Source organism: Eleutherodactylus coqui, chromosome 6, assembly GCF_035609145.1.
Source record: "Eleutherodactylus coqui strain aEleCoq1 chromosome 6, aEleCoq1.hap1, whole genome shotgun sequence".
In the NCBI taxonomy this organism is placed as follows: Eukaryota; Metazoa; Chordata; class Amphibia; order Anura; family Eleutherodactylidae; genus Eleutherodactylus; species Eleutherodactylus coqui.
Window position 1 is genome coordinate 113,727,777 of NC_089842.1, and position 20,695 is coordinate 113,748,471.

The following is a 20,695-nucleotide window of genomic DNA, read 5'->3' on the forward strand; positions in this document are numbered from 1 at the left end:
AAGTTCTGTGTTCATCCATCCTGGTCTCTTTAAATACTTCCCATTCTTCCTTCTTTTAGGGATTGTTTTTTTTTTTTAAACAATCTTGTTTTTATTGAATACAGAGATAATCGTATACAAACAATGGGTGGCTTCTTACATAAATAAAGCCGTCATAGGATATTATTATCAGATCAAAAAATTATGAGCGTTACATATTTGGGTAGGGATAAGGTGCACAATTCTTGCTTCGAAGGTTGTATAGATATAGGTTGGGTGCAATCAGCTGATGGGTGCTATGTGTGCGTGTGGGAGCCACATCCCCACATCGTTAGGGGTCTGTTCAAATGTGTAATCAGCGAGGTATGCGAGTGGGGGAGAGGACAATGGAGGAAACGATTTGGTAAATCGGATCTACTGAGGGCTCCCACCCGCACCTGTTACAGCGTCCCGGCTTTTTATTTGCGATCTTTGGTAAGAAACTTAACAATGGGGGGGGGGGGGGACAGCCATCGAGAGGAGCACCCAAGTGAGTATGTTGCTGCTAGGTACTCTTATACGTCACCCCGTTTAAGGCTACTTGGATAGAGCTGTGTTATCTAGTCTTTTAGGTGTGTGTACCACGGTGACCAGAGTTTGAGTAATTCTTCCCTCGAGTTGGTTTCCCATGCGGCTAGTTCCTCAAATCTATAGATTTGTGAAATTTTATCTTTCCACTGTGCTATCGTAGGTGTCTGATTTGATTTCCATAGTGGTGGAATGAGTAGTTTTGCTACCACAATTAGTATGGTGGGGAGACAAATTTTTGAAGGTGTGAACTGTTTCGAGGGTTTCCAAAGTAAAACTTCCTCGGGTGTAAATGTGTATGTGGTGTTACATATTTTATTTATCTGGTTTGTGAGGTTTTGCCAGAAGGGGTTGATTTGTGGACAGTGCCACCAAATATGTACTAGGTTCCCTCTATCTGAGTCACATCTCCAACATCTGTCGATTTGTGTAGCATTAGGTTTGGAGAGCGAGACCGGTGTTTTATACCATCGGGTTGTCAATTTGAATGAGTTTTCCTGAATGAGGACGCATTTCGAGAAACCATGTGAGTTTGTCAAGATTTTTTTAGTCTCTTCCCTATCAAAGGTTGTCCCCAATTCTCCTTCCCAAACTCCAAAGAAACCATGGCTTGTCGGGCGCGGCGTTCAAAAGTAGGCCTCTGTATACGTGTGTCATGAGTTTCTTTGGTCTCTCTGGGACAGTGAGGTAAGCTTCGAACCAAAGCGGGTCTCGCAGTTCTCTTTGAAATTTCTCCTGAAGCTTTTTGAGTGAGGAATAGATACCTGATATGTCTAGGAAGTTTAGAGAGTGGTTTGGTAAGAGCAGGTCGATATGTGAGGGGTTGTTTATTTTAGTTCCCTTAATGATGTCTTGGATTGTTAGAGAATTTAGTTTAGCCCAGGTGTTGGTTGGTTTAATTAGCTTATTAGCTATAATAGAGGGGACCAGTGATGCGGGAATCATTGGTGCTAGCTTGTGTTGATCTCCCGTTTCTGTTCTGATAGAATGCATTACTTTGATTGTGCCTCTTAGTGTCAGGCTGAGTGTTTGTTTTTTAAAAGACATTTTATTGTTGGTCCAAAGGAGGAATTGACCAATTTGATCTATTAGCGTTCTCTCTAGATTTAAAAAGGGCGAGTCTAGTTTGCGATCCACCAAGTCAAACCATCTAGCCATGTGGATCGCTTTGTAATAGGTAGATATGTCTGGTAGGCAAAAACCTCCTTGTGGGTTCTTTTGTGTCAAGTATGAAAATGCTAGTCGTGGTTTCTGCTTATTCCAAATAAATGTCCTGAACAGTTTGTTAAGATTTAAGAAGAATTTGCAGCGGATCTCTATCGGGACTGTTTGTAGAACATAGAGAATATATGGTAGTATTTAGGTTGATACCAGTTTTTTTCTACCCAGCCACGAAAGCAGGGGTGTGTTGCGAAAACCCAGGTGTGGGTGGAGCCACCGAACAGTGGCCGAGCTCTTCACCGCAAGGACTAAGCCAGTTGCATAGAAGGCCAGGCCTAGGTGACAAATCCCACCTGCGTGTTTGGGGGGTGGCTGGCCGCACTCCATTGATTCTAGCAGACCACCGAGACTTCGTATTAGAGAAAATAGCGAGTCGTCTTTGAGTGAGATTTTATCTTAAATATTTTGGCTTCTAATGTCAGACAACTCCTATTGTTATTGAAACTAACCGAACTGAGCTGTATGTGAACAGCCTTTTTTAACAGAGTCTAAAAACATAACAAGGATTAGCTAAATTCAGGATAAGACCTGTCCCAATGGCCGGGGGTCCCGATTCCTCCACGTCCCGCTTCATGGGGTACTTCTGTGGGTTCGGGGGCCCGGGGTCATTAGGAGGGACCTCCACGAATGAAAAACAGGTATAGCATGTTGACCGTACACAACTCCCCAGCCCTTCCCGCGCGCCAACTGCTGGTAGCCGGTTATGACTCACAAGTCTCTGATGTATTTAGGGCTGGGGGTGTCCCCCGTCTCCTCCGTAGGAACTGTAAAGTCCTCTGTCCAGCTGTGGTGGCTTGTTCTTGCCCTGCAAGGTTAGGAAGCAGAAGAGAATGATAGGGAGAGAGATAAGGAGAGGGAGGGGGGGCGGTGGGTGTGGAGAGTCCGAGGTGTAAACCTCCGAGCTGGGGTGTAGATCGTCCTTTTGGAAAATGAATATTGTGGTTAATTATTTATTGGAAGGTTGGGACTTCTTAGTTGACTTGAGTTTTGAGCTGATCTTCCAGTCCTCCGGTTTCGAGAACAGAGGTATCACATGTTGGCTTTGTACTGGTAGCCAGGAGGGGATGTCGATCGGCGAGATGTCTAATTTTTCCCATGCTTTTCCTAGGTCTTCTGGAGTTCGAATGGTTATTTGTTGCCCGTCGTTGAAGGTAGCTAAGCCAAATGGGAAGAGCCATTTCACTGGGAATTTTTTCGCTCTCAAGGCATCTGTTAAAGGTTTCAATAAGCGCCTTTTAGCTAGCGTGCTTGGTGCTAAGTCCTGGAAGAGTAATATTTTGCTGTTTTCAAATAGTGTATCTTGGGTCTCTCATGCTTTTTGAAAGATATCTGCAGTATCTACGTAGCTTAGTAGTCCGCATATGACATCTTGTGGAGGGGCTGAAGCGATAGGCCTAGGTCGTAAAGCTCTGTGGATTCGTTCAATAGTGATATTATCTGCCCTCTCTTCTCTTAGGAGAGAGCCAAATATTTGTATGGCCGCTGATTTAAGAGCTTCTGGTGCAGTGGACTCTGGAAGACCTCTTATTCTGACGTTTTTTCTCCTGCTCCTGTTCTCCTGGTCCTCCAAGAGAAGGAAGGCTGGGTTGAGATTGTCTTGTTGAGAGAGTAGATTGCTCTGTACTGCCTTGCTGTGGTGGATTAAAGCAGTTGTCCGGCCATAAACATTAGGTCTCATTACTTCTGTTTGCCCAATACAATGCACTTTGTAATATACATTGTGCATTGTAAATTAGGCAAACAGAAGTTATTCACTTACCTTTTGGGGTGCCCCCTCCTGTGTTGCTCCTCGGTTGCCATTGGTTCCGACAAGTCTGCTGGCTCTTCATCTCCAAGGTAAGAATGAGTGAAGGGTCAGGCTCTTGCGGGGGGGGGGGGGGGAGAGGGAGAAAAGGGGGAGGATGGATGGATGTGTGCAAGTGGTGTGCAGGGACCCAGCTGACAGAAGTCGCAGGGGGGGGGGGTGCAGTGGTTGTGTGTGTGTGTGTGCGGTAGTGGTGTCAGGAGACCCGGCTGTCAGAAGTCCCGGGGGGGGGGGGGTGCAGTGATGTGTGTGTGCTAGTGGTGTCAGGAGACCCGGCTGTCAGAAGTCCGAAGGGGGGGGGCGGGGGTGCAGTGATGTGTGTGTACTAGTGGTGTCAGGAGACCCGGCTGTCAGAAGTCCCGGGGGGGGGGGCAGGGGTGCAGAGATGTGTGTGTGTGTGTGTGTGTGTGTGTGTGTGTGTGCTAGTGGTGTCAGGAGACCCGGCTGTCAGAAGACCAGGGGGGGGGGGAGTGCAGTGGTGTGTGTGTGTGTGTGTGCTAGTGGTGTCAGGAAACCCGGCTGTCAGAAGTCGCAGGGGGGAGGGGGGGTGCGGTCACATAGACTTGTAGCGGTGGAGTGTGCGGTCACATAGACTTGTAGCGGTGGAGTGTGCGGTCACATAGACTTGTCGCGGTGGGGTGTGCGGTCACATAGACTTGTCGCGGTGGGGTGTGCGGTCACATAGAACTGTCACGGTGGAGTGTGCGGTCACATAAACTTGTAGCGGTGGTGTTTGCGGTCCCATAGACTTGTAGCGGTGGGGTGTGCGGTCACATAGACTTGTCGCAGTGGGGTGTGCGGTCACATAGACTTGTCACGTTGGAGTGTGCGGTCACATAAACTTGTAGCGGTGGGGTGTGCGGTCACATAGACTTGTAGCGGTGGGGTGTGTGGTCACATAGACTTGTAGCGGTGGGGTGTGCGGTCACATAGACTTGTAGAGGTGGGGTGTGCGGTCACATAGACTTGTAGCGGTGGGGTATGCGGTCACATAGACTTGTAGCGGTGGGGTGTGCGGTCACATAGACTTGTCGCGGTGGAGTGTGCGGTCACATAGACTTGTAGCGGTGGGGTGTGCGGTCACATAGACTTGTCGCGGTGGGGTGTGCGGTCACATAGACTTGTCACGGTGGAGTGTGTGGTCACATAAACTTGTAGCGGTGGTGTTTGCGGTCACATAGACTTGTAGCGGTGGGGTGTGCGGTCACATAGACTTGTCGCAGTGGGGTGTGCGGTCACATAGACTTGTCACGGTGGAGTGTGCGGTCACATAAACTTGTAGCGGTGGTGTTTGCGGTCACATAGACTTGTAGCGGTGGGGTGTGCGGTCACATAGACTTGTCGCAGTGGGGTGTGCGGTCACATAGACTTGTCACGTTGGAGTGTGCGGTCACATAAACTTGTAGCGGTGGGGTGTGCGGTCACATAGACTTGTAGCGGTGGGGTGTGCAGTCACATAGACTTGTAGTGGTGGGGTGTGCGTTCACATAGACTTGTAGCGGTGGGGTATGCGGTCACATAGACTTGTAGCGGTGGGGTGTGCGGTCACATAGACTTGTCGCGGTGGAGTGTGCGGTCACATAGACTTGTCGCAGTGGGGTGTGCGGTCACATAGACTTGTCACGGTGGAGTGTGCGGTCACATAAACTTGTAGCGGTGGGGTGTGCGGTCATATAGACTTGTAGCGGTGGGGTGTGCGGTCACATAGACTTGTCGCGGTGGGGTGTGCGGTCACATAGACTTGTAGTCGTGGGGTGTGCGGTCACATAGACTTGTAGCGGTGGGGTATGCGGTCACATAGACTTGTAGCGGTGGGGTGTGCGGTCACATAGACTTGTTGCGGTGGAGTGTGCGGTCACATAGACTTGTCGCGGTGGGGTGTGCGGTCACATAGACTTGTAGCGGTGGGGTGTGCGGTCATATAGACTTGTAGCGGTGGGGTGTGCGGTCACATAGACTTGTCGCGGTGGGGTGTGCGGTCACATAGACTTGTAGTGGTGGGGTGTGCGGTCACATAGACTTGTAGCGGTGGGGTATGCGGTCACATAGACTTGTAGCGGTGGGGTGTGCGGTCTCATAGACTTGTCGCGGTGGAGTGTGCGGTCACATAGACTTGTAGCGGTGGGGTGTGCGGTCACATAGACTTGTCGCGGTGGAGTGTGCGGTCACATAGACTTGTAGCGGTGGGGTGTGCGGTCACATAGACTTGTCGCGGTGGAGTGTGCGGTCACATAGACTTGTAGCGGTGGGGTGTGCGGTCACATAGACTTGTCGCGGTGGAGTGTGCGGTCACATAGACTTGTAGCGGTGGGGTGTGCGGTCACATAGACTTGTCGCAGTGGGTTGTGCGGTCACATAGACTTGTCACGGTGGAGTGTGCGGTCACATAAACTTGTAGCGGTGGGGTGTACGGTCATATAGACTTGTAGCGGTGGGGTGTGCGGTCACATAGACTTGTCGCGGTGGGGTGTGCGGTCACATAGAATTGTCGCGGTGGGGTGTGCGGTCACATAGACTTGTCGCGGTGGGGTGTCCCGTCACATAGATTTGTAGCTGTGGGGTGGGGGTGGTCTGTCACAGTAATTTGTCACGTGGGGTTGGAGGGGGCTGTGGCAGTAATTTGCCACGCTGGGGGGGGGGGGGGGGGGTAGCGTGAGGCTGTCACAGTAATTTTTCACACAGTATAATCCTGCCTGTGCAGGGAGGGGAGGAGGGGAGCTGTGTCTGTTGTGAATGGTGGATCCTGTGTTATCTATATATAGGTATCACTGTACTTGTAGGGGTGAGGGGCAGGGGGTGCTGTTAGTGTACTTGTGTGTGGGCACTGTAAAGGGGGACTCTGTGGGGGAGGTCACAGGGGCGGGCACTGTATAGGGACGCTGTGGATGGGGGGACTGTGGGGGGCATGTGGAGGGGGGCTACTTTGGAGTGCACTGGGGGGGACTCTGGGTGGTGGCATGTGTAGGGGGGGTACTGTGGAGGACACTGTGGGGGGAATACTGGGGGGGCACTGTTGAGGGGGGACTGTGGAGAATGCTGTGGTTGGGGGAATGAGGGGGGCTACTTTGGAGGGCACTGTAAGGGTGACACTGGGGGGCACTTTGGGGGGGCATGTGTAGGGGGTACTGAAGAGGGCACTGTTTGTGTCACTGTGGGGGATCATTAGGGGGGCACTGTGGGAGAGTGCACTGTGGGGGTGGGGGGTCATTGTGAGGGGGGGGGGTCGCTGTGGGAGGGGCACTATGAGGGCATGTTGGTGTGGGGAAATGTTTTGTTTTACTTTACTTTAGCAGGGTGGGGGGGCAGTAGGTAGCCTTGCAGTGGGAGGCTGCAGGAGAGTTCTCTCTCGGCTCTCCCCACCCCTTCTCCATTCACTATACACTGTGCTGCCGTTTACACTCATGCCAGGATTTTATCCTAAACCATGAGTGTATAACGCAGTCTCCCCTGGCCACACCCCCTCTGAGTATAGTATGCATTAGGGGGCGGGGCCTGGGCGGGGAGAGACTGTAGAGCAGTTCAATAGAGGTGGGCGTGTCGTGGGCGGGGCTAGGACGTGAGCTGAGGGAGGCCATGAAATCCTGCCTTTTCATGCCTCTTACTGCCATCGGGAGCGCGCACACAGAGGAGGGAGAGCGCAGAGCATTGTGGGAAGGCAGCACAGAGGCGCCATCTTTGAAAGCTGCAGTGAAGATCAGATTCTAAGGTAAGAAACTGACATTCCAGCTGATCTGCCTGCCGGTTTGAGCCCCTGTATGCTACTATCCCTACTGAAAGGGAAGCAGCAGCATTATAAAAATTTTTACCCTGTGTGGCCGGACAACCCCTTTAATTCTAGTTGGGTGTTCTCCAAGTGATCTACCCTGCGGCCTATATGTTTGACATCTGTTTTGATGTCGGCAAGTTCTTGTCAGACCGGGGAGAGAGCTTTGGTTAGTATTTTTTTGATGAAGGAGCGAGAGATTGGGCCTCTATCTTGTTCTTCGTCTTGGTCCGAGTGTGTTGAGCCACAGTCTCTGTCAGAGTCGATCAGGTCCTGGTCGTTAGAGGCTTCATGTGTAATTTTGGCTCTTTGCGCCGCTGGCGAGTGATGTTTTTTCTTTAAGTATTTATCCATTTCTAGTTGATTTTTATTGTGTTTCTGTTAGTTTTAACCATGTTGAGGTCAGGTCGCGTGTTAGGTTCTGCTGAAGTCTCGGTGGTGTCTACGTAGTAGTTAGTTAAGCACAGCGTCCTTCTTGTATTTTTTTTTTGAGGCAGAAATCATTTTTAGACTCACAGGATTGAGAGAGAAGAGATTTTGTCTCCCTGGGACCTTTATATAGGTAGTTGCTAAGGAGATTCAGATTTTATGTGGGTTCTCTTGGCTCCTGATGGCGTTTGGTTAGAGGTGAGTGGCATCTTGTAGCTTCAGGAAGCTGTGTTATATCGTATTTGTCTGCTGCAGTTGTTGGGCCACCAAGGGTTAATGCGCCTCTCTGATTCTGTGTATAGTTAAAACGTTGGTGTGGACTGATTTGGGGTGGCCTGAGACCTCAGGCTGTGGTGTTAGAGACGTATAAGAGGTAAAAGTGGAGAACCCTCTGCGGCTCTGCTTTAAATCTCTTGCAGGGGAGGGGGGGTGCTCCTTTAGATGTCGGGTGGCACAGTCTTATGTCTCATGCAGCGTCTGTGGGTCCAGAGAGGGGGGGGCAGAAGGGGTGATGATCTCCCTGCTGGCCCATCTGCTCCGGCTATGAGTTAAATGGAGAGACAGGGAGGGGGGATGGTGACTCTGCACCCTCTCCTGTAGGCTCAGTCCCCGGTATGTGCAGTCTCCTCGTATCCCTCAACACCTGGCTGCCTCGTCTCGGTAGGGGAGCAGAGTCCCTGTGCCTGAATGTCTCCGTAGGCGCGGGGGGAAGCGTCACCAGGGCCACCCGCGGGTTCGGCAGTGGAGAGCGCTCACGTCGAGGTTTACTGGCAGAGGCACTCACCCGGCTCTAGTGTCTGCTGCGGATTCGCTCGGTGGGGGAGATGTCGTCCGAGCGGTCCGTATCCAGCCCCAGCGGCAGGAGATCGAGGTAAGAAGATGGCAAAGGGGGGGAAGGTGAGGCGGGAATCGCTCTGTGCCGCTGGAGCCATTCGTCCGCTGTGGAGCTCCAAAAGTCCTTAGTCTCCTACCAGGTCACCGGGGGTCTTCTTGATGGTAAGTAGACCGTCTTTGGTGTCTGTGGCAGTTGATTTTCTGCAGTTTATTGCGCTCCTTAGAAGGGTTTGCTAGTGAGCGGAATGGGACACGTCCTTCCCGCTCTGTAGCTAAGCCACGCCCCTTTTAGGGATTGTTAGCAGTTGTGTTTTGAGAATCTCATTTTGGAACATATCCCAACCTTCTTGTACATTTCTGTCCAAAAGTTTCTGTGATGCCTATGTCATCACATTTCTTTTCCTGTGTTATGAGCTCTAATTCTCCTTACTTGTTTCCCATGCTCTGTACATTTGTATAGTAACATTTTATTTTGATGGGTGTTTCTTGCTCCTCTACTTTCCTTCCGAATGTTTTGTCTTTGTTCTTTCTTTTGACTTCTAATAGCAAGATTCACAATTTGTACTAATTAGTTGTATATTTTCCCTGGCCTTTCACTTCCCTTCTCATATTATTCAAGTGTAAAGCTCTCCTGATGAGTGTAGCAAGGCACCTTCCAAATATATGCTTTTCTGTCTTTGCAAGGTGCCACCCATCTCTAGCAAGGAGTCTATCCTGTAGGTAATTCACTCCATGGTCTAGAAATCCAAATCTTTGCTGATGGCACAGTTGATCATTTGGAAGTTCTTTGGTAGAAATTGAAAGAAAACATATTTATATAATGTTTATGAATATACGCACAACAAAATGAGGCATGTGGGGAAACCACTGTGACTCCATTGTCCAACAAATACGTGGAGCAAGCTCTGCATGAGGGTTTAACATATTACTGTATATGCTTCAATATTTGCAATTTATTTTAACAGGTCACATTAAAGGAGAGATCTGTATTGACCTCAGCCTTGGTCCCATGATTCATCATTTGTATGCGGCCTGTGAGTTTTTCAAGCACATTATAGTGCTGAAGGCCAGAGACAGATGCATCCTGGAGCTGAAAAGATGGCTGGACACACGTACGGGAGCATTTCATTGGGGCCATGCCACACAGCTTCATGTAGACACAGAGGGAAACAGGTGAAATATTTTATCAAATATTAGGGGAAAACCTGCTGCCATTGTCATCATTGCAACCATACAAATAATATGAAGTAGATCTAGGGAATGTTTTGGCAATATATCTTCTATCTACTTTATATTATAAACACAGTAAAATAATATTTTAGACTGAAAACAGACTTGTGTCATTCCAGTTCAGCCTATTTTCCTGCAATCTTGATCTAGAGAAAGGCAAAAAACCTCAATGAGGTAGAAGCGATAGGTAGAACAACACCCTGAACCAATAACCCCTCTGTAGTAATCAGTGACTAACAAGTAATATTGACTTTAACATGCAATAGGTTATGGGGAAGATATCTGTATTGACCTCTGATATACTTACACATAGTTATTAGGTCGCCCACTCAGCTATCTCTTTTAAAGTAAATAACCCCAATTTTGATCATTCCATTAGTTACTGGTCTTTGAACCGACTCAAGCTCTGATAAGTATCTCTTGAGTACTGGTGCCCAAAATTGTACACAATAATCCATGTGTAGTCTGATCAGTAATTCATAAATTGGAAAAACAATGTTCTTGTCATGTGTCCCTAGATCCCTTTTAATTCACACCATGATCCTATTTAACTTGGCAGCAGCTACCTGAGACATGGTGCTGCAGTTAAGTTTGCAGTGAATTAAAATCCCAATGTCTTTTTTCATGTTAATAAGGAAGATGGTACAATATCTCTGCAGCGCCACCTATTGGATGGCAACATTCCTTCAAATCATTGAATGACTTTTTAACAAGTCTGTAAAACAATAATTGGCAATAGAAAACCAAGCCAGAAAACCTTACACAGACAGCTGTTTCAAGGTGTTTGCCCCTCATCAGTGCACAGTAGGTTTCTGGCTTGGCTGGTGAGAGGCCTGTGACGTTGGTCAAGAGCGGTGGCACCCTTCTTGATCCGCTTTTTCATAATAGTTTTGCCCTTTGGCTTCCCATTTCATGTACACCGGTAGGCCTTTTTTACCTGACCATGTGCATAACCATACACTTATCAGTGTTAAACCTCATTTGCCATTTTTCTGCCCAAACTCTCAACTTATCCAGGTCCATTTTCAATTGTATGCTATCCTCTCTTGTGTTAATTACTTCACAGTTTTTTTCATCTGCAAATGTTGATATTTTACTGTGCAACCCTTCTACCAGGTCAATAATATACTAAAAAGAAGTGGGTCCAACACATTTGTAATGCTAGTTTATTCCAGATCTCATTTCAGAAGTCAATAGTAAAATCAAAATTTAGCCACTCAGACAAATATTCTCCATCATGGTTCCTTGTATAATAATAGTTACTGTTGGAAGTGCACAGTATAAGCCTGACACTTAGTATACTGGTCTTGATTGAATTCAAATCTTTCTACCAGTACTGGGAGCCAACAATCTACAGATTACTGATGTATAGAGCTACTGCTGAGCTTTAATACCCATGGTGATGTTGATGGGATAATTACTTTCTTCATTTTTCCCATTTGTTTCAGAGACCAGTTACAGGACAAAGAAGAAAAAATGAGATCAGCAGTTCAACATGTTATGAAATGTGACTTTGAGAAAGAAAATATAATAGAACCGCTGGACCTACCACTAGCCGATTGTATTATCAGCGCTTGGCTTCTAGATGTTATCAGCAAAGATCATGATGATTACAGGGGATATCTCAGGAAGTACTCAAGGCTCATGAAACCTGGGGGATGCCTCATATTAATTGGGGATTTAGACACAACATATTTCACAATCCAAAAAGACAAGTTCCATGTTCTCAGATATGATGAGGATTTTGCCAGGAAAGCTCTAGTTGGAGAAGGCTTTGTTATTGATTGCTGTAAGGTTAAAGAGACAAAAGTTGTGAGTGACCTTTGTGACTACAAGGGCGTCATATTCATTGCTGCTTACAAGGAGAAGTAGAGAATTAATTTTAAATGTGCGAGTTAATAGCTCATATGTAAATTTTAAAATAGGATTTAATAACCAAACCAGGGCTTTCTGTATGATCTAACTCGCCTACAGAATTCATAGACAATTCTATTAATGTGCCTAAAGGTGTCTGTTATTTGCGAATATTTAATAGTGTCATTTAAACTTACAGTTTCATCATTGCAGCATGATGTGAGTGCTGTGAAGCAAGAGTCGAATGTATTCATGAAATATAAGTTCCCCCACCCTCCAGAATCTGATTGACAGCCTTCTTCCTTTGACAGTTTTCTCTCTTTACACAGTAAATCAGCAGTGGAAGATGCCTGTATCTCATAAATACATCTGACTTCAGTTTTATAGAAATGGCATTGTGCTGATATGATTAAACTGTGAGTTTAACTAAACTACAGCATATTCACCAATTACAGACACACTGGAATCAGCATGTGTATGATTACTTCATGCTGCTCTCTGACACAGTAGCATTATTGTGCTCACGGATTCCCTTTACATGGAATTTGTCAGCACCATCTCACCCATAAATCTAACTTTATTAGCCGTAATGGGATGAAAAATTATTGGCTTCTAATGCTTTTGCTATTCCTAATGAACCCATGTGCCTCAACAATTAAATAAAAGTTATCCTGTGCTGTATGAACATTACCAGGGAGGAGTCATCTGGCTGAAAAGATTCAAACTGAGCTATGAAGTTCGAGTCAGTTAATCCCACGGTTGGGTTTGCGTTACAGAAGTATAAATGAGTCTATAATACGCTTGTCTGAAACCAGCGTAGAGAAGGGATTTGTAGCTCTAAAACAGAGAAATGATGCACCAACCCCTTTAAAGATATAATGTGAAAATCGGAGTAGAAATAAAGATCCATTTAGATTAATTCCTTCTTGACACACATATAACTATGTACATCCTGACTGCATACAGAGCTGTACAGCGAAGCATGTAATGGACTATGGTATTATTTCAGATTATGATTTTAATAGGAATTTTTTGCCACGATGCTGTTAGAGCACGTGACAGGGAGCTGGTGATGTATTTTTTTATACTTGCTCGCTAGCTGGATATCTAGATACCAGCCATTGAAGTCTGCGCTACGGATGAAAATCTGACTCTTTTCAGATAGCCATGCATGTGATCTTTCATAGACTTGTGTGGACTTCAGTGGTGGGCACCAGAAGATTCATGTAGCAGGGAAGTATAAAAAATACATCACCCGCCTCCCTGTCACCTGACTTAACAGCACTGTAAGTTAAGGCCGATTTACACCGGACAAGTGTCGGGCAAACAATGCCACACACTCATCCCTGTATCCCCGCGCTCCCGTACTCCTGTACGGAAGCTAGCACAGCTGGTTCGCACATGGAGCATCCAGCAGGGAGGGGGGGCAGTGCAGCTCTCCTCTCGCTTCCCCACCCCTCTCCATTGACATAACACAGGTACCGTTGGCTGTTGAATGGCAGCTGTTTAAACTGCACGATGAGCGATGATCGTCATTTTTAGCAGCACATGCTGGCCGCTCCGTGTGTAAGCCAGCTGTGTTAGCTCCCGTGCAGGAGCACGGGAGCGCAAGGATACAAGGACAAGTGTCGGGCATCGGTTGCCCCACCCTCGTCCAATGTAAATGGGCCTTTAGTTTATGGTGCTTTAGGCAGGTAACAGGTTCCCTTTTAAAAAATGGCTAGTTGGCTGTTATTAACATTTTGTTTTTAGAAACTTTCTTTCGACTGATAATAGTCTTGAGACCTCATATGGTTGTCTGGGAAATCATGGGGTATTGTATGACTTCTGGCTATTTGCATTACATCAGACACTATTGCAATATGCTAATAAAGGTAAACATTTAGCTTTGAACTGTGTGTTTTGCTTGAGTGGATCAGTATGACTTGCCTGCTCTTTACTACATGATTATGAATCTTGATGTATGAGCCATGAAATCCTCATGTCTGAGATTCAAGGAATTAAAATGCATACAAATAAATATTAGCAGCATTCACCAAGAACTTTGCCTCAATCACTAATTATGACTTCATTTTGTATATAGTTCTAAGTGGTCCAACAAAGATGTGTATAAAATCTCCACTGTATGGTTGCATGCCTGTTTTCGTATGGCAGCATATAGAAGGTTGTTTTGTTGAATTTGATATGAAAATCATGGTATGCTCCATTTAACATGCATGCATAGAAGTATATCTCCTCACATCTGGCACACCAAGGAGTCCATAGGGCAACACATTAAGGCTGTAGAGCTCCATACTATGAAACCATATGGCCTCTGTGCAATGTTGTGTATGCTCCATGCACAAGGGGCTGCTGGGTGCACGAGCCCATAGTCCTGTTCGGTATTGGTTTTGGAAAATAAGGACACAGTGCTGATTTCTCCCTGGCTAAAAACCAGTATAACCCACCTTCCAAATGCTTTGACTACAATTGGCAACAAGTACAATGAGTCTATTGTCTCTTTGGTTATGACCAACACACTCACTGAAGTACAGAGAAATACAAGCCTGATAACTTTCTTGGAGACAAATGAGGGACACCACCCAGTGAATCTATGTGTCTTCATGTTGCAAGATAGATAAAATGTTGGGGGGGGGGGGGGAATAAGTATTTAACCTGGAAACATTAAGTAATTCCATTAATATAAAAAGAAAACATTTAAATAAAAATGTGAACGCTACATACAGATATTGTCAGGATCTTACGCTGGACATGTGTGTGGTCAGCAATGATGCATTTCACACTTAGTCTAGTATAATGTCCAAACTTGCTATATTTAGTCCATGCAAGCAGTTGTAGCAGAATTAGGTGCATTCTTTCTAGCTGGAATAACTAAATACCATCAGGGTTCTTCACCTATATGTGAATTACAGGGGTTTTCCGGTTTCTAACGGTCACTCAGCCACTTCTCTCAGAAAGGGACTGTGTCTATACAGCATTTTTCCTTAACAGTGCAACCCTCAGCAAAGCTGAAGAAGGGGTATTATGCCCCACAACACCTTACTTTTGCTGGTTAATAAATAAAAGAGAAGCTGGACTTTATCCAATTGCCTTAAATTGTCTGAATTGGAAGTTTGAATTGTTACCAGGGTTTAGTATCCGTTTTCACATTTACTATGAATACCTACTTCTCTTGTAGATGTGGCAAACCTTCTGGATTGACAGGACTTCTGTATTTCCCATTCTCCACACTTTGTTACACCATTTAGGCTCTACATACCCAACTCAGCAGTAGCTTCACCAGCTTTTTCTCTTTACTTTGCCTACTATTTGGTGTCATGACAACTAATGACCTTGAGAAAGCCCTTAGGGCTGCCATGTATTCCTACATTTTAAGACGTGTCTATGCCACATCTTAATAGAATTAATGAAAAAATAAAACATACAAAATACTGCAATACTTCACTATTATAGTATAAGTTATTCCAAGTTCAAATGCCTTTAAAGGACTAAAAAAAATACAAATAAGTGAAAAATGTGTTAGATTTATTACAAAAAAATAATAAATATTAGAGATGAGCGAGCACCAAAATGCTCGGGTGCTTGTTACTAGAGTTGAACTTCCCGCGATGCTCGAGGGTTCGTTTCGAGTAATGCGACTCGAGCATTTATGTATATCTCCGATGCTCGCTAAGGTTTTCATTTGTGAAAATCTGGGAAATTCAAGAAAGTGATGGGAACGACACAGAAATGGATAGGGCAGGCGAGGGGCTACATGTTGGGCTGCATCTCAAGTTCCCAGGTCCCCCTATTAAGCCACAATAGCAGCAAGAGTGGGCCCCCCCCCCAACAATTTTTACTTCTGAAAAACCCTCATTAGCAAGGCATACCTTAGCTAAGCACCACACTACCTCCAACAAAGCACAATCACTGCCTGCATGACACTCCGCTGCCACTTCTCCTGGGTTACATGCTGCCCAACCCCCTCGCACGACCCAGTGTCCACAGCGCACACCAAAGTATCCCTGCGCAGTCTTCAGCTGCCCTCATGCCATACACTGGCCTCATAGCCACACCACCCTCATGTCTATTTATAAGTGCGTCTGCCATGAGGAGGAACCGCAGGCACACACTGCAGAGGGTTGGCAGGGCCAGGCAGCGACCCTCTTTAAAAGGGGTGGGGCGATAGCCCACAATGCTTTACAGAAACAATGAGAACTCTAATCCTGTGCCACCTCTGTCAGGAGCTGCAAACGTGGGCATAGCAATGGGGTATTCATGTGCCACACAGTATTCATTCTGTCAAGGTGTCGCATAGCTCAATCCACACTGCAAGGGGAAAGCCGTCAGCGCTCTACCCAAGTCAGTCAGTGCCTTTGTGCCAGACAGGTCAAACACCGCAATGGGAACTAAGTTTGCACCAACAGCATAGGTGGGTCCTAGGAAACCCAAGACACCTAAACATGAACAAAAAATTGATCTGAGCGGCCAAACATGGCAGACTTGCACCGCGCCCACGGCATAGGCCTCGGCCCACAGATTCAGCAATCCTAGGCTTGAAGCAGACTTTCACTGCATCCAGGACATAGGCCTCTGCACAAACCCTCAGCAATCGCGTGCCTACAGCGGACTCCAATGCTAGCGTAGCTGTACACGTCTCATTAGCGCTGTATTGCACCTGTAGTTTGTCCCAATGCAGTGCCCCGGATAGTAGAGCTAACGTCAGATTAAATACAGGTGGGCTTCGGCCCACACTGCATGCCCCAGTCTGACCGGGGTTTTTAATACATAGACACAGGCAGGTACAAATCCCTAATGTGAAGTCTGTGTGGACTCAAAGCATCGGTGGCTCCCTGGAACCCACCGGCGGTACATAAACAAATCCCATTGCAGTGCCCTGGACAGCAGAGCTAACGTCAGATTAAATACAGATGGGGTTCGGCCACACTGCGTGCCCCAGTTAGACTGGGGTTCTATATAAGTAGACACAGGCAGGTACAACTCCGTGTGGACCGACAGCATGGGTGGGTCCCAGGAAGCCACCGGCATTACATAAATAAATCCCATTGCATTGCCCAGCACGGCTAAGGTAACGTCAGATTAAACGCAGGTGGGCTTCAGCCCACACTGCATGCCCCAGTCAGACTGGGTTTTTTTTTATAAGTAGACACAGGCAGGTACAACTCCCTAATGTGAAGTCCGTGTGGACCCAAAGCAAGGGTGGCTCCCTGGAACCCACCAGCGGTACATAAACAAATCCCATTGCAGTGCCCAGCACAGCTGATGCAACGTCAGATTAAACGCAGGTGGGCTTCGGCCCACACTGCATGCCCCAGTCTGACCAGGGTTTTTAATACATAGACACTGGCAGGTACAAATCCGTAATGTGAAGTCCCTGTGTACCCACAGCATGGGTGGCTCCCTGGAACCCATCGGCTGCACATAAATGTATCCCATTGCAGTGCCCTGCTCAGCAAAGCTAACGTCAGATACAATACAGGTGGGCTTCGGCCCACACTGCATGCCCCAGTCAGACTGGTAATATGTACCTTAACAGTAACCGCGTTGGTGGGAATGTGGTCGCGACTGCGGACCTAGTAGCGCGGTTTTATTTAGTTGTTTTTTGGAATGTGGCCAGGATTAAGTGGGCCGTGGTGGGGGGATGGTGGGGGGGCTCTCTTGTTGTGTCGTTAAAGGTGAAATTCTTGGACTGCCACCAGATGGACCAATGCAAAGGTATTTGCCAAGAATGGTTTCATTGTTGGAGGAGGAGGGGGATGTTTTTGAGGCACTACGTGTCCACTCCATGTGTCCATGGTTATATGCACCTTAACAGTAACCGCGTTGGTGGGAAATGGCCTTGCCGCCATCATGTCTTTGGCAAGCCTCCGTTTCCACACCCCAGTGACACAGCATTAGCAGCGGTATAGGCAGAGCGGTAGCGGTAGCATTAGGGACAGTCCCCAGTAACATATCACAAGCAGCAGTGTAGGGGGAGAACAGTATTAGTTCTATTTCAGTAGTAGTAGCATACTGGACAGGCCCCAGTAACATATCACTAGCAGCAGTATAGGGGGAGCATAGTATTATTTCCATTTCAGTAGTAGTAGCAGTCAAGACAGGCTACAGTAACATATCACTAGCAGCAGTATAGGGGGAGCACAGTATTAGTTCCATTTTAGTAATAGTAGCAGTCAAGACAGGCCCCAGTAACATATCACTAGTAGCAGTATAGGGGGAACACAGTATTAGTTCTATTTCAGTAGTAGTAGAATACTGGACAGGCCCCAGTAACATATCACTAGCAGCAGTATAGGGGGAGCACAGTATTAGTTCCATTTCAGTAGTAGAAGCAGTCTGGACAGGCCCCAGTAACATGTCACTAGCAGCAGTATAGGGGGAGCACAGTATTAGTTCAATTTCAGTAATAGTAGCAGTCAAGACAGGCCCCAGTAACAATTCCGAAGCAGCAGTATAGGGGGAGCACAGTCTTAGTTCCATTTCAGTAGTAGTAGCAGTCAAGACAGGCCACAGTAACATTGCCGTTGCAGCAGTTTAGGGAGATAACTGTCTCTTTCACATTTCAGTAGTTGCAGTATAGACAAGGCCCCAGTTACATTTATGTAGCAAACGTGTCGGCCAACCCCACACACCTAGCTGTACCAACAGTACTAATGTACCTCAGAAAAATTGCCCATGCCCAATCAAGAGGGCAGGTGGAACCCATTAATCGCTTTGGTTACTGTGGCTTAATTTGTTGCTAGGCCTGGAGGCAGCCCAGTTAAAATAAAAATTGGTTCAGGTGCAAGTTTCAACGCTTTAATGAGAATTGAAACGTAAAAACATTGTTTAAAAAAGTACTATGACTGAGCCTTGTGGGCCTAAGAAAAATTGCCCATTCGGCGTGATTACGTGAGGTTTCAGGAGGAGGAGCAGGAGGAGGAGGATGAATATAATACACAGATTGATGAAGCTAAAAGGTCCCCGTTTTTTATGGTGATAGAGAACGATGCTTCCATCCGCGGGTGCAGCCTGCGTATTGTTTAGGTACCGCTGCTGTCCGCTGGTGGAGAAGAGAAGTCTGGGGAAATCCAGGCTTTGTTCATCTTTATGAGTGTAAGCCTGTCGGCACTGTCAGTTGACAGGCGGGTACGCTTATCCGTGATGACTCCCCCAGCCGACCTAAACATCCTCTCTGACAAGACACTAGCCGCAGGGCAAGCAAGCACCTCCAGGGCATACAGCGCGAGTTAAGGCCACGCGTCCAGCTTCGACACCCAGTAGTTGTACGGAGCAGAGGTGTCACGGAGGACGGTCGTGCGATCGGCTACGTGGGGAAAATCTAGCCTTTGTTCATCTTTATGAGGGTAAGCTTGTCGGTGCTGGCAGTTGACAGGCGGGTACGCTTATCCATGATGATTTCCCCAGCTGCACTAAACACCTTCTCTGACAAGACTCTAGCAGCAGGGTAGGCCAGAACCTCCAGGGCATACAGCGCAAGTTCGTGCCACATGTCCAGCTTTGACACCCAATAGTTGTATGGAGCAGAGGACGGTGGTATGATTGGCTATGTACTCCCTCAACATCCTTTTACAGTGCTCCCGCCGACTCAGCCTTGACTGGGGAGCGGTGACACAGTCTTGCTGGGGAGCCATAAAGCTGGCAAAGGCCTTGGAGAGTGTTCCTCTGACTGCGCTGTACATGCTGCCTGATCTCCGGGCCTCCCCTGCTACCTGGCCTTCGGAACTGCGCCTTCGGCCACTAGCGTTGTCGGATGGGAATTTTACCAACAGTTTGTCCACCAGGGTCCTGTGGTATAGCATCACTCTCGAACCACTTTCCTCTTCGGGTATGAGAGTGGAAAGGTTCTCCTTATACCGTGGGTCGAGCAGTGTGTACACCCAGTAATCCGTAGTGGCCAGAATGCGTGTAGCGCGAGGGTCACGAGAAAGGCATCCTAACATGAAGTCAGCCATGTGTGTCAGGGTACCTATATGCAACACATGGCTGTCCTCACTAGAAGATCCCTTTCAGGATCCTCCTCCTCCTCCTCAGGCCATACACGCTGAAAGGATGACAGGCAAGCAGCATGAGTACCCTCAGCAGTGGGCCAAGCTGTCTCTTACCCGCTCCTCCTCATGCTCCTCCCCCCTCCTCCTCCTCCTTCTCAACACGCTGAGATATAGACATGAGGGTGCTCTGACTATCCAGCGGCATACTGTCTTCCCCCGCCTCCGTTGCCGAGCACAAAGCGTATGCCTTTATGCTTTGCAGGGAACTTCTCAAGAGGCATAGGAGAGGAATGGTGACGCTAATGATTGCAGCATCGCCGCTCACCATCTGGGTAGACTCCTCAAAGTTTCCAAGGACCTGGCAGATGTCTGCCAACTAGGCCCACTCTTCTGTAAAGAATTGAGGAGGCTGACTCCCACTACGCCGCCCATGTTGGAGTTTGTATTCTACTATAGATCTACGCTGTTCATAGAGCCTGGCCAACATGTGGAGCGTAGAGTTCCACCGTGTGGGCACATCGCACATCAATCGGTGCACTGGCAGATTAATCCGATGTTGCAGGGTGCGCAGGGTGGCAGCGTCCGTGTTGCACTTGCGGAAATGTGCGCAGAGACGGCGCACCTTTCCTAGCAGGTCTGACAAGTGTGGGAAGCTTTTCAGAAACCGCTGAACCACCAAATTAAAGACGTGGGCCAGGCATGACACGTGCGTGAGGCTGCCGAGCTGCAGAGCTGCCACCAGGTTATGGCCATTGTCACACACGACCATGCCCGGTTGGAGGCTCAGCGGCGAAAGCCAGCAGTCGGTCTGCTCTGTCAGACCCTGCAGCAGTTCGTGGGCCGTGTGACTCTTCTCTCCTAAGCTGAGTAGTTTCAGCACGGCCTGCTGACGCCTGCCCACCGCTGTGCTGGCGATGTGCTGCTGCTGACACATCTTGATTGCGAGACAGAGGTTGCGTAAGAGGAGGAGGAGAAGAAGGGTGGTTTAGTGGAGGAAGCTTACACCACCGCAGATACCACCAC

At 47.6% G+C, this 20,695-nt stretch overlaps 1 protein-coding gene across 1 annotated transcript in view; it reads left to right on the forward strand.

The window, feature by feature from the left end:
• The window catches only part of LOC136632478 (nicotinamide N-methyltransferase-like), a 47,965-nt gene extending 34,225 nt beyond the window's left edge, over nucleotides 1–13,740 (forward strand). Inside the window, exons 2-3 of the mRNA XM_066607404.1 lie at nucleotides 9,563–9,770; nucleotides 11,276–13,740. Coding sequence (XP_066463501.1) covers nucleotides 9,563–9,770; nucleotides 11,276–11,699 — 632 coding nt within the window. The 3' untranslated portion in view covers nucleotides 11,700–13,740. The remainder of the gene's footprint in view (nucleotides 1–9,562; nucleotides 9,771–11,275) is intronic.
• The last annotated feature ends 6,955 nt before the right edge of the window (nucleotides 13,741–20,695 follow it).